Below are 14,546 nucleotides of genomic sequence, written 5' to 3' on the forward strand. Positions count from 1 at the left end.
TTTCAAAAAGTATAAATCTTGCCAATACATAAGACATTGTACCAAACATTAAAATGTAAAGGACCATTACGAATTACAACTTTTTTACAACACTTTAAGCACTGACAGCTCTTGAGCTTCAGCCAGTATTTTCTTATTTGAACTTTGTGTTACATAACAGAAATCTGTTGGGTATGTTGTAGTCTCCAAATTTACCGATATTCCCAAAGTCGCATTTCCACAGCCTGGGTTGCCAGGTATAGACAACACCACCTACCTACCACCCAGAGAGAGCATGGCCAACTCTTCTCTCTCAGACTCCGGCTGCTGATGGCAAAGCAGCTTGATCTGGGATTATAACCTGCAATCCCACCCTTTGGTGTAGATGTTGACTTCTTTAATGGTCGATTACATTTTTATGTGGACCATTATGTTGGGAACTCATTTTCTAAAAGGTTCTTAAATGGTTTCTTTATATAACCAAAAGTGGTTCACATCTATGGCATCACTAAATTAACCATTACATGTATTAACTTTCATTTTAAGAGTGTATTTCTCTGCCTTGGGATGTAATTCTCAAGGCATAATACTTTATATAAAAATAAAATAATAATTACACACAATATAAACTAAATTGTTAAACTTTGTTTAATTTTCCCTCTTGTCCAAAGGAAAAGTGTTACATTCAATAGAAATGGTAAAGTTTGAGTGTTGTTTTTTTTTTTTATTATTATTATTCAGGCCCATACATTTATTATTTTTTTTACACTTTGCATAGAAATTTCTTATCAGTGCTTAAAATATCAGCACTTCTGGAGAGCACGGACATTGCGGTTTGCTATGTGTGCGTGATTGTTGGTCTTTTGAGTCAGGGAAGATTGCAGACAAGCACTAGAAAAGCTCATTACTGAAATCCTGTGCATCATTTTCAGTTCACTGAGCGCACAGCCTCCTCCTTTGTTCTTGCCTTGGCTCAATCAGTGCGCTCTACACCTCTGAAACGACAGGAATTTATCTTACTGTACCTCCCACTGAACTGGCAGCGTCTGGGAAAAAAAGACAGTCTCACCAGTTCAGGCCGGTTGAGCTCAGTAAACTCAGCTTCCAATGACATCCATTTTTTTTCCTACACTGAAAAAACAAAAAGATTTGTTGGATTTATGTAAAAAAAAATTAGGGCAACATTTTGCATTTCTAATTTTTTTTATCCCATTTTCTCCCAAATTTATAAGACCAATTACCCAACCCAATCATTAGGACTCCCCCTATCACTAGTGATGCAACACGTGAAGTCAGACTCCACCTTTTTTCCAACTCATCACAGTGCTAACGCTCGAAGAAAAGCGCAGTGACTCGGTTCTGATACATCAGCTCACAGATGCAGCCTTGTGCTGATCCACATCACCCTATGAGTGATGAGGGGAAAAAAAGAGTGCCATCTACTGTACCCACCCAGAGAGACAGCAAGGCCAATCGTGCTCTCTCAGGGCTCCGGCAGCTGATGGCAAGCTGCATAAACAGGATTCGAACTGGCGATCTCCTGATCGTAGTGGCAGCTCTTAGTGCATTAACTTTTTAAAGTAAGTTGATGCTAAATACTTTTGTTCTCCCATCTTTGAAAAATAAAAATTGTACAGAATACTTAGCAATTTACTTAGAAATGCACTCAATAAGCCAACTGAATACACAACTAAGAGATGTTTATACCTTTTAATACTATTTAATACATTTAATAATTTAATAATATATCTCTCAGACTTTTAACGACTGAAACATTTAACGGATACGACATGGCTTCTGGTTCCATTTGCATACTGGGTGTGTCTTCTTATCATTATCTTTTTTGCACTATAAGGCACGCTTAAAATAATTTCATTTTCCCAAAAATCAGTCAGTGCTCCTTATGTATGAATTTTACCAGTCAGGTTTTAAGGAGCAGTAAAGCCACTCCACTGAAATACAGAGTTATGCAGGAGTTTCAGTTTAGTACTCCAGCAATATTAGCATTAGCTGCTAACCGCGATAAACGCTAGCTCTTTAGCCATCCAGAGGTGAGTATTATCAACTTGTACCCTGCTGCTAACCCTGGCTAGCACTGCTGGAGCAGTTTTAGCCTTAGCCGCTATCCGTGCGGAGCGATAACTCTTTGGCTATTCAGAGGTGAGTAAGTTATATTTGACTGTATTTTGCATGTTAACCATGGTAAAACAAGCTACGCTAGCTAATATTGCCCTGGCTTACCAGAACATACAGTACTGCTCAGTGTAGTGCTATCAGGTGGGATTAGCTGCTAACCACTAGCCGCTAGCGGTTAGCTGCTAATGCTAATGCTCCTGCTTTAAATCTAAACTTACTGTAAATAAACTGAAGCGCTTTACTCACCCAAATAAACAGTTTTCAGGAGAGAAATCTGTGTAGATTAACATCCAGCACTCGTTTAACTTGTCTGACTCATCTAAAATGTTTTTTAAGCATTACAGTTTTGTTTACTTATGTTAGCTTAGCTTTAGCTGAATTAAAAGGAAAACTTGGCGACACCCCTGTTTCTAATACTAGTTAACTTACTAGAGTGGCATAAAATGTGCCTTATGTATGAAAATAGACCACAAAATAGACATTTATTGATAGTTTCACCCTATAGTGCGAAAAATACTTATTAAAAGTTATTTTTGAGTAAAGATGTTCTGAGGGATCTGTGGCATCTGTTAACATTTCAGTTGTTAAAAAGTTCAGGTTTATAAAAAGAAAATTAATCTGGTTTATTAAGCAAATATAATCAGGTCTGATGCATTTCGGAACCCAGTCCTGTCAACCACAGTTCAAAGTTCAGAGAAGGAAAAGAAAAGTGCAGAACGTTTGCATGCTACTCACTGTAAATCCTACAGAATACTACACTATTTCAGACTGGTCAGTCTTCTGTTTCTAGTGAAATGAGTGTGAGCAGAGAACAGCTGTGCACTGTGGGCTCACGACGCCGTCATTTTTCAACATGTCCCATTATTTTTCGGGGTCAGCTATTCTTAAAAACTGGGATCTGAGAAGAGGAGGACAGTCTGAAGGTTAAGAACTTGGGCCCAAGGCAAGGACATAAGTGATGAGTGGCTCCATAATATCTTAAAAAAGTGTTTGCTACCTTCGCCTTGCTAAACATTTTAATTGTGCGTATCTTTGTAGTTCTTGAATCTTTTGCAGGGCTTTAATCTGGAAAAAGGTAACAGTAATAATAATACATGTTTTACATACAGGTGCATCTCAAAAAAATAGAATATCATTGAAAAGTAACTTTATTTCAGTAATTCAGTTCAAAATATGAAACTTATATATTATATAGATGTATTAAACACAGAGAGATCTATATTAAGAGTTTGTTTCTTTTATTGTTGATTAGATTAGATAAGATTAGAATATTATATAAGACCAATTAGTACGTTTGGCAGTGTGGGTAGTGTGCCAAGTCCTGCTGGAAAATGAAATCCACATCTCCATCAAACTTGTGTTTTATTATCAAGTCTAAAGTCAGTGCAGTTTTGTTTTCCCACAGAATCCTACAGCACTTCATGCTTCCCTCTGCTACTGACAACATTTATGGAGATTTGAAATGGGATTTCATTTTCCAGCAGGACTTGGCACACTGCCAAAATGACCAGAATTGCTCTATATAATATTCTAATTTTCTGAGACACTGATTTTTGGGTTTTCATTGGCTGTAAGCCATAAATATCATCAATCAAAGATATAAACACTTAACATAGATCACTCTGTGTGTAATACATCTATACAATATATGAGTTTCACAACTTTTTAAAGATGTTTAATTTTTTTTAAAATGCACCTGCATCAGCCACTCTATTGTCCTCTTGTGCAGGGGTGCCAAACCTGTACACACTGCAGTGGCTGACCTGTTCAGTCAGTTGGTCAATTTTCAATCTAGAGCTTGGCAATATGAAGTTATTTTATATTTGCGGCACTATTTATTACAGAAATTGTTATTAGCCATGTTTAATTGGATTAAGTGCAGCCAATTTTGTATTAAAAAAAATCACTGTTTACACTACTAATTCATTTTATTCTGTGTATGAAAATATAACGATACATATTGTGTATTGTAAAAATATCGCAATTCAATATTTTTACCCTATTGCTTATGCAGCCATATTTCGACCCATTGATGACGTGCTCCTGCTTGGTCCAATGTGGACAGGTTTGACTCTCCTGTTTTAGTGTTTAAGACACTTTGCTCTCTCTTTTGCACCATTATAGTGCAGTTAAATTCACGCTGAAAATGGAATGGGCGAGGTCCAAAATCAAGACACTATCTTAACATGTAACAATGTAAAAATAAGGCAATTTACAATATGTGCAACATCATGAAAAAACAACTCCCTACTCATTTGTAGATGAAATATATATGATGAAATATGAAGGATGAAATATTGGCACATTGCTCCTGCATCCTGTGTTTTCCTTTTTCGTAAGACAGAGAGAAAAAGACAGCAGGAAAAAGACACTGTTTATATTCATCTATCTTATCTTCTATCATTTAAAAACAGTAAGAAAGCTGTAGAGTTAAAAATATATGTATCCACTGCATACATGGAAAAATAATCTGCTCTTACTTCCTTCTTTTCTGCAAAAGCAACCCCCAGAATTTTTTTATTAAGACGATTTCTCAGACAAACCCCCCACTGCCTCTGCCGTCCCCTCGCCCGACTCTCCCACACTCTCCTGCGTCGGCGATCAGTTTCCCTTTCTTCTTCATCTGTTTCTGTCTCTTGAGAAGGCAGCTGGCAATCCCCAGAGCGCCGCCCTTCAGGAAGCGCACGAAATTGTCCCCCACTAGGGGACCCATGGCGAAGAGGCCGGGCTCGGCGCTGCACTCGAAGGTGTAGGGGTTTATGTCCACAGGGTTCTGCCTGCAAGAGATGGGTCTGCTGGGGTCCAAGCCCAGGTACTGACCTTGCTCCTTCAGGAAGAACAGATTGGGATATGTCCCGATCAGAACGAGCACCATCGACACTTTGAAGGCTTTCAGAACGCCATTGGATCCCCTCAGAACGCAGCGCATGTCGGGCTGGAAAGAGAGCACACAGTGCTCTGGGAAGCTGGTGTAGTCTGGGAACAGTACAGAGGAAGCGCTACTAGGGACTGCTTGACTGGCGCTGCAGTTGTTGGCGATGGGCGATGTGGCGTAGGTCTGAGAGCACATCATGTGGTAGACTCTGTGGTACTCGGGGTACAGCGTCTTTGGCAGCTGTTTGAAGATGAGACTCGGGTCGTCGCTTCTTTTGCGAAAGACGTGCAGCACAGAGATGCTGTGGTTGCAGGCGCACAGCACAGCGTCAGCTGCGCTAAGGCCTGCCCCCACCACCAGAACCGGGTCAGAAGCAGGTCCCAGTTTACCGTGGCGGTTGACGGCAACACCAAGATCTCGCACACTGTGGAACACGTAGGGAAGATCCTCCCCTTCCACAGCCAGACGAGCCGGAGAATCGGATGCGCCTGTCGCTAAGACTACATTCTCAGCAAACAGACAGAAAGGAACATGGGTATCACCCTGAAGCTGCTGGTAGCCCCTGACTTCCCACAATCCCTGCGAGATTCCTTGTGGAATACCGTTCTCCCTCACGTCCTCAATGCTCATCTTTCTCCTGTTCTCCTCTTCTCCCGGTTTGCCTCTTCCACGACCGTTCTCCGTTCCACTTTTGAAGCCGTTGCTGAAGCCGTTTTCCCTTCCATTGTGACCGCTGTCCGTTCCATTCTGCTCGCAGTAGTCAAACTCGTTCTCCCGTGTCTCATTCCTCGGTCCGTTCTCCGTGTCGTTTTCAGTGCCGTTCTCTTTCCCAAGGTCGCCGTCAAGACCTCGGTGGAGTTTCTGAACGGAAGTGACGTAAGTGTTGTCGGCAAAGTTCTTTTGAAGGCCCATGAGCTTCACGTAATTCTTATAATAGGAAGAGATTTCCTCCGGAGTTGCCCGGTCGTTGGTCACGCTCCTACAGCAAATACCACAGAAAATGCGTTAACATATCTTTTGGAATTCGGAAATCACTACACAGCATGGTTCTTTAATTCCGGTCCTGGTGGTTTAGCATAGCAGTTTCTTTAATGATCAAGAGAGCTTTTACCTTAACACCTTATCCAGATCGTCTGCAAAGCATTTAAAAGCTTTTTGATCTATAAATTTATATAAATTTAGCTAGGCCAAATGTCTTACCCATTCAGCTGCTACTCATCTGTATATCCCCTAACACAAGAAGGGTGAGTACTACCACATGCCTCCTCCGACACATGTGCAGTCAGACTTCGCCTCATTACCGAGTAGCATCACAGCGCTAACGCTTGGAGGAAAGCGCAGCAACTCGGTTCTGATACAACAGCTCACAGACGCAGCCTTGTGCTGATCGACGTCACCCTAGGAGTGATGAGGGGAAAGAGCACCATCTACTGTACCCATCCAGAGAGAGCAAGACCAATTGTGCTCTCTCAGGGCTCCAGCAGCTGATGGCAAGCTGCATGACCGGGATTCAAACCAGGGTTCAGACTTTGAGTAATAAGCATAAGTGGTAGTCTGTGTGAAACCAAAGCCAAAGCTAACCGGACCAAATGAACACAGTACCCAAAACTGAGCTGAAAACTGACCCAACAGAACCAGAACTGAAGAACCCTGCTCTAAAACATTCTGGTAAAACATAATTGACATTCTGGTACAAACTCATAGATCAGAGTTGGACTCATTTGCTTTCCTCTGGATGTTAAAAATCTAGAAATCATACCTGTTTTTGTTTTTAGTATATTTGTTCTTCTGGCCTAAGTGCATACCTCCTCTTGCCAGGGGTAATGTCCCTGTAGTTGACCCCTGGCAGCTCCATCCAAATGCCCAGGCTAATGGTCAGCATGGATCCTTCCATTGCCTGGGAGTAACAGAAGAAAACAGAAGAAAACAGAATAAAAAGTTACTCATCCTGCATTAACAACATTTCAACCACCCCAAAAATGTACACCACATGCTTGGGTACATTTGTTGGAACTTGTATTATCATTAATAGCAACACAGTTCATGTTAAGATGAAAATGTTTTGACTATTTTGAGGGTTCCTAGTAGAGATGCACCAAATTTATTGCCCAAAAACAAACAAAATTAAACATTTCACATTACATTACATTTTACTGCATAAACTGAATGCACAAATGTATTCTGACTTACTTTTTGGAGAAAGTAACTATGAAACTATAATTTAAGCTTAATATCCAAGCAGATGAAGAACAATACATTTGCCTATGCTAGTGCTATTCTCATCATAAATGTACCTCAGCAGTGCTACTAAAGTCACATGCGAGTAAAATGTACACAGAGAGAGAAAAAAAAGTCCAAGTTAGTTCAGCTATTATAAGCTAGTATCCTAGCTCTGTACAGGCTGCACATTCCTCCTGCACCTGTGTCTACCGGTGATCTCCTAGCTCTGGACTCCAGTACCCAGAATGCACCACACACTGACATCACTCATTCACTCCCTCACATGACACAACACATGAAACCCCCAGACCACAATCAGCTAAATGTTCCGTGAGGGTATGTTATGGTTTATTTCTGTGTAACTACGGTTTGCCTTGCCCTCAGACACCGCCTTGCCTTGCATCCAAAGTTCACGAAGTTGCTTTTTTTAGTCAAAATCTGCTTACATGCCAGGCTCCACCTGGTGTGGCCTTCCCCAGAACCAGGTGAGGAACGTGATGCTTCTTCTCCAGCCTCCACTGCAACACGGATGGGAACTCGAAGCCCAAGTCTGCATTCGGGTGGAGAAGCGTATCGAAGAGTACGGCCACTGGATTCTCAGAACGTCCCTCTAAACCCTCAGACAGGTATTCCAGACTCTGCATACATACATATACATACACCTGTTAATGCACTTTCACCACACATTTCATCACTACATTTGTTTGTGTACATTTACTATATTTTTCGCACTATAAGGCGCGAAATCCTTTAATTTCCCCAAAAATCATAAGTGTGCCTTATGTACAAATTCTACCAGTCAGGTATTAAGGAGCAGTAAAGCCACTCTGCTGAAGTACAGTTATACAGGAGTTTCAGTTTAGTTCTCCAGCACTAAGGCTGGAGCAGTATTAGCATTAGCCGCTAACCACGCTAAGCACTAGCTCTTTCATCGTTCAGAGGTAAGTATTATTATCGACCTGTAGCCTGCTGCTAACCCTAGCTAGCACTGCTGGAGCAGTATTATCATTACCCAATAACTGTGCAAAGCTCTACCTCTTTCACTGTTTCAAATTGAGAATTATTGGAATGTAGCCTGCTGCTAACCCTGACTAGCACTGCTGGCTACTGCTAGCGCTTAGCTGATACTGCTGCTGCACCCAGCCCTAGTGGAAATCTGGAAATCTGAGATTAGTGTAAATAAACAGAAGCACTTTACTCACTCAAATTAAGTGTTTTCAGAAGAGAAATCTGTGTAGCTTAACATGCAGCACTCTTAAAATGTTTTTTTTTTAAGAATTACAGTTTTGTTTGCTTGAATTAGCTTAGCTTTACAGCTTGCTGAATTAGAAGGAAAATATGGCGACACCCCTGTTCCTTACTAGTGTCACATAATGCACAATGCGCCTTGAAGTGCGAAAAATACAATACTACTTTTTTTAGAAGCTCCTGTGTTGGTTCAGGGCTTTTTTAGCATACCTGTTCAGTGATGGGCAGATGCTTGGCCTCCTGAAGTTTGTGGTAAAGAATGGGATTCGGATGCACAGCAGCCGGATCTAAATAAGGCGTGTACCCGCTCAGGAGATACGACAAGCAGATGCCCGAGGGTCCATTACCTGAGGAGGTGTTGGGAGAGGAACAGTCATGCTCATCTTCCAGAATGCAGAACAGCAGGTTGAGGGAGAAGTCAGGATGTAAAGGCTGGTACAGGAAGTGTTTGTGTGACATTTTGGCGACTCACCGATGATGACCACTGGCACAGTTGGAGGGCAGTCTCTCGGCAGAGAGCTTTCATCCAGGAGAGGCATTGTGACAGCCAGAGCTAGAGCTGACGGTGTAAAGCACAAGACCTTTTATTAGCATCTATTATACCAACGAAATTCTACTGAGTAACTACTGAGTAAACCTACCGTAGTGGTCTATAAATGCAAGCCATCGGTGTGTCTTTGCTATCGTAACGACAAGAAAAGTACAGCTTGTGCGGCTCGAAATGCACAAAAGACATTTACTAATTCATTCCCTTTAAGAGCCAGGTCTGCTCTGACTTTGGCAGATTGGTATCTGAACGGTGCAGCACTTCTGCGCTTCTCAGTAAAAGAGAATAATGAAGTACACCAGCGTTCCCAAGATAAATAGCAATGATAATGACAGTCTAACTGTTAACTGTTGTCAGGGTTTAAATGAGTCAGTGGAGCACCTGTGTTTTTTTTTGTTTCAAAGATAGCAATACGCAAGAAATTTACCTGAGCACACCTTACTTCCAGACCACCACAATCTACCATCAGTGTGGATATATTCGTAAGGGGTTTTACAGTTACAAAATTGATTTCAAGACAGATTTTCTTGAAGTTAAATTTTTCCGAAAGGTATATATTGGCCAATCTGTTTAGCTAGAGCCGACTGCGGCACTACAGATCCCCAACAAAAGCCAATCATAATCGTTTTTAATGGACGTTTTATCTGAGCATGCTCATTGTCCCGTCCTGGCGGGCGCAAATCCCCCTGATCACACCTCAGGTTGTCCCGTAATCCGCGCTGCCCATGTTTATGTCTTTCTGGCCACGTTGAAAAGTGCGCTTGGCATGCTGACGCTCGGCACATCGCGTCGGCCCGTCCCAACCTGTTTTTCTTTGACTCTGGCTGTTTACTCTTTTCACAGGGCGGGCGCGGGATTCCAGGCATAACCGGGGGTCAGTGGGCAGGGCAGGGGGGTGCGGGGAGGGGGGGGGGGCACTGATTATGTAGAGAGGTTGGCAGATTTTGAGACTGGCATTTCCAGCCCACTGCTCCATTTTAACAGTCTCCTGACCACATTCAGAGGAGTTACTCACACGGGCGGCACGGCCCTGTGTTTTTCACACTCTTCTCTCTAAAGAAAATGTAGGACGGGTTATAAAAACACAACACGCCGCCTCACAGAGAGAGAGAGTGCTGTTTAACTTCACCATAATTTATGATTGATGATCCTTATTGTCGCTGTCCTGAAAAAAACTCACATGTCTGGAACATAAAAGTAAACAAAGGTCATTTGGACCATTTCCATTTTTACAGTGTAAAGTAAGTCTGTCACGATAAGAATATTTTTGGATGATATATTGTCCCAGAAATTATTGCAATACATAATATTTAAAAAATTTTAAGACTGTTAGCTAAAGCCACTGACATAATGATAAGAGAATAGCATAAAAAGCAATTATACACTTTTTAAAGACAAATAAATTTGAATTAATCATTTATTATATTTAGCACACAGTGTGGACTAAAGTAGGTAGTCACAGTTATTAAAGCATGACTGGCTAAAATACTGTTCACTGTTATGTATGTAAACAAACGTGTAACGTATAAAAGAGTGTAAGTGGACACCTGATGATATATATATATATATATATATATATATATATATATATATATATATATATATATATATATATATATATATACGTATATATATATATATATATACGTATATATATATATATATATATATATATATATATAGATATATATATATAGATATTTTTGATTTTTTTATATTTATGAAGAATGTACACAACAAGTTTTGCCATTATTATGTTTTTACAGACAGACAGACAGAAAGAAAAAATCTTAGAGCACCTTATGCTTCCCTCTGCTGTCAACTTTTATGGAGATGCGGATTTTATTTTCCAGCAGGACTTGGCACACTGCCCACACTGCCAAAAGTACCAATAGGTCTTACATAATATTTAAATTGTCTGAGACATTGTTTTTTGGGTTTTTGTTGGCTGTAATCCATAATAATCAACAATAAAAGGAATAAACACTTAAAATAGATCACTCCGTGTGTGATACATCTATTTAATATATGAATTTCACTTTCTTTTTTTTTTTTAGATTCACTAGTATATAGGTTGAATATTGTGTCTTATAAACCACTTTGACTCTCATCCCTGACCATTCAGCTCTCAGTTCCTTTAAAACACGTCAGTTGAGTCACTTTATATACTCTTAGTGAGCAAACTAGAGCTGCAACTAATGATCATTTTGGTAGTCAACTAATCTGACAATTATTTTTCCGATTAGTCGATTAGTCAACGATTATTTCTGCCATCTCTAAAAACAAGAAAAACAGCAGAACATGAGATTTAAATGGCATTTAAATATCTGAATGTTGTTTAAATGATATTTAGTAATTAAATGTGTTATCTGTTGTGTTTGGGCACTTTTGGAGACACAAACTTTACCCATCTCCCATTGCTCTTCTGTCTTTAGCACTTTGTGTAATGTGGTACTGTTACAAATAAACAATTCATCGACAAATTAAAATAATCGATACTGTTGATTATATCGACTAATCGTTGCAGCCCTAAAACAAAGAGCCCTAGAGCAATTCAAATACAAAGATGTTGTAGAAGCTGCAGAAACTAGACAAACATATGGGGACAAGTGTCTCAAACACAGTCAAAGCTCTTGAATCAAGACATTACTTTAGGTTTTCATGGTTCTCTGTTAAATAACTGACACGAGCCTGGAATCATCAGTTATCTATCAATCAGTTATTGGTGGCTAGATGATGCCAGAGCATGTGGTGCTAGAACACAGCAGTAAAAACAAAGGATCGGACAAATCCACGCCTGGGACAGCCCTATTATTTAGGTTTATATCAGTGTTTAAAACAATTTAACTGTCATTCGGTGACATTAGTTAGTTAGACTTCTTTTTTCCAACAGTCTGTATTGTTACAGTGCCAGTCTGTATTGATTCAGTGCTAGACAGGCCTTTGTTTTGAGGGCGTGTTGCTTGTGTCTGAGTGGGATATAGTGAAAAGGCTTTGTTTGCATAAGAGATTCACGACTGTAAAGACCCTGAGAGTAGGCTTGCTAAAGGGGCGGGGTATGTATAGATGCATACACGTGTCTGTGTGATGGTTTTAAGGGGCCAACTTGAACCACATGGTGACACAAACAGTCCTCGGTTAAAGCAGTTCCATGCCAAGCTCCATCACCTTTAACAACTTCCCTTAATAGTCTATTTAAAAAATAATTATAGTCTAATTAAGGCTGCAACTAATGATTATTTTGGCAGTCGACTAATCTGATGATTATTTTCTCGATTAGTCAACATTTACTTCTGCAAAGTCCTCAATCTCTAAAAACGATATTACCAGCTGAACATGAGATTTAAAAGGCATTTAAATGTCTGGGTGTTTGATATTTAGTGAGTAAATATATAATCTGTCTCCAAAACTTTGTGTAATGTGGTACTATTACAAATTAACGATTAGTCTACAACGATACATGTTATCGACAAATTTAAATAATCAACATTATCGATTATATCGACTAATCGTTGCAGCCCTAGCGTTCAGTAGCTCCTCCACTTGGATTCCACCTAGCCTACATTCCGCAAACATGTTTAGAGAAACATAGGCTAGGTTGGTGTAGGTAGGTTCCAGTTGGGCATGGGTTCTGAATGGGTTTATTGCAGCTATTTTAGATCATTAAAGCCCACCTTAATATTACATGGATCTCATTCAGGCCCCAAAAGCAGACATGGGCATTGAACCCACAACGAGGGCTTTCTAAGCTGGGTTCTGTTAAGAGATGTTTATGGGTTCAATTAATTTCCAGGTGTGGGGACCTGGATGGGACCCCTTTGAAATTAAAGAAGGTGGGCTTTAATAAGCTACAGTAGCTAAAATAAACACCTTCAGATCCCATACTCACCTGGCTAGGTTGGTGTAGATAGGTTCCAGGTGGGCATGGGTTCTAAATGAGTTTATTATAGATATTTTAGCTCATTTAAGCCCACCTTAACATTACATGGATCCCATTCAGGCCCCAAATTCTAAATGGGTTTATTATAGCTATGTTAGGTAAATAAAGCGCAAATTAATATTGCATAGATCCCACCCAGGCCCTAAATGCAGATCCAGGCACCGAACCCACAAGCTGGCCTTTCTAAGCTGGGTTCTGTTAAGAGATGTGTATGGGTTCAATTAATTTCCAGGTGTGGGGACTGGATGTGACCCCTGTGAAATTACAGAAGGTGGGCTTTAATGAGCTACTATAGCTAAAATGAACACCTTCAGAACCCATACCTACCTTGAACCCACCTAGCCTACATTCTACTAGTTTGGTATAGGTAGGTTTCAGGTGGGCATGGGTTCTAAATGGGTTTATCATAGCCATTTTAGGTAATTAAAGCCCACCTTAATATTACATAAATCCTATCCAGGTCCCAAATCATATCTGGGCATTGAACCCACAACCAGGGCTTTCTAAGCTGGATGTGTTAAGAGATATTTATGGGTTCAATACCCAGGTGTGGGCACCTGGAAGGAACCCCTGTGAAATTACAGCAGGTGGGCTTTAATAAGCTACTATAGCTACAATAAACCCCCTCATAACCCACGCCTACCTGACACCTACCTACACCCACCTAGCCAACGTCATCCAAACCTGAGCACGAGCATGCTGAGCTCGAGCATGTTGGCTGGGATGACCAACATCCCAACCCCGTCAATCAAAGTCTCCTTTGTCGCATCATGTTGCAAGGGCAGCACCGTGCACGCGCGCCTGCAACTTTGACGTGCACGCGGCGCGAGCTGAAACGTTGCCCTGTATATCCCCAACGTCACGCGCCAAGCGTACTATGTAGGCCACGATGCGCGTGTTGGCGCTCGTGCACGGAGCCTGCGCGTGAAATAAAGCTGCGGCGGTGCGGGGCGCGAGCGCGGGGCTTTAGAGGAGCTTACCTCCGTATGAAGGGGCTTCAGGTTCGGCGTGCCGCGCGCGTCCCGGTCGCTCTGTCTCCTCGGCGGAGGCTGCGGGCTGCATAAATAGTCTCGTGTCACCGGTGGGAGGGTCCCCGGATGATGCTCTCGGCGCGTGCTAACGGTTTAGCCCACCGCGTGGAGGGACTTCTCTGTGTGTGTGTGTGTGTGTGTGTGGAGGGAGGTGATGTACCAGTCAAAAGTTTGGACACACCTTAAATTAGGTGTGTTTTTTTTATTTTTTTTCATTATTTTAAATTGTTCTAAATTGTAGCTTATTATTAAAGTCATCCAAACTATGAATAAAAATATGGAATTATTTACTAAACCAAAAAGTGTTAAACTTTTATTGACGGCCTTCTCCTTCTGATTTGAACACTTAACTTTAAAAGTTCGACTCATTCTCATGTTTGTTATGTTAATAAACTGTTAGAAAATTAATTCCATATTTTCTAATTTCTGTAGAAATGTAATTACAGTTATTAAAATGCATTTTATGTATTTTATTTTATGTATTTTATATTTAAAAAATGTTAAACAAACCAGAATAGGTTTTGTATTTTAGATTCTTCAAAATAGCATCTCTTGCTTAGATGACACACC

General features: G+C 40.7%; 1 protein-coding gene across 1 annotated transcript; it reads right to left on the reverse strand.

The window, feature by feature from the left end:
• Nucleotides 1-730: 730 nt before the first annotated feature.
• osgin2 (oxidative stress induced growth inhibitor family member 2) lies at nucleotides 731-14,097 on the reverse strand. The gene is made up of 6 exons (XM_022674235.2): nucleotides 13,926-14,097; nucleotides 8,931-9,017; nucleotides 8,669-8,805; nucleotides 7,657-7,848; nucleotides 6,796-6,887; nucleotides 731-5,969 (listed from the first exon to the last, which is right to left on the reverse strand). Exons 1-6 carry the CDS (start codon nucleotides 14,005-14,007, stop codon nucleotides 4,649-4,651), a joined length of 1,911 nt encoding a protein of 636 aa, XP_022529956.1. The 5' UTR covers nucleotides 14,008-14,097; the 3' UTR covers nucleotides 731-4,648.
• Nucleotides 14,098-14,546: the final 449 nt, after the last annotated feature.

The sequence above is a fragment of the Astyanax mexicanus genome, chromosome 6 (assembly GCF_023375975.1).
Source record: "Astyanax mexicanus isolate ESR-SI-001 chromosome 6, AstMex3_surface, whole genome shotgun sequence".
NCBI classification, from domain to species: domain Eukaryota; kingdom Metazoa; phylum Chordata; class Actinopteri; order Characiformes; family Acestrorhamphidae; genus Astyanax; species Astyanax mexicanus.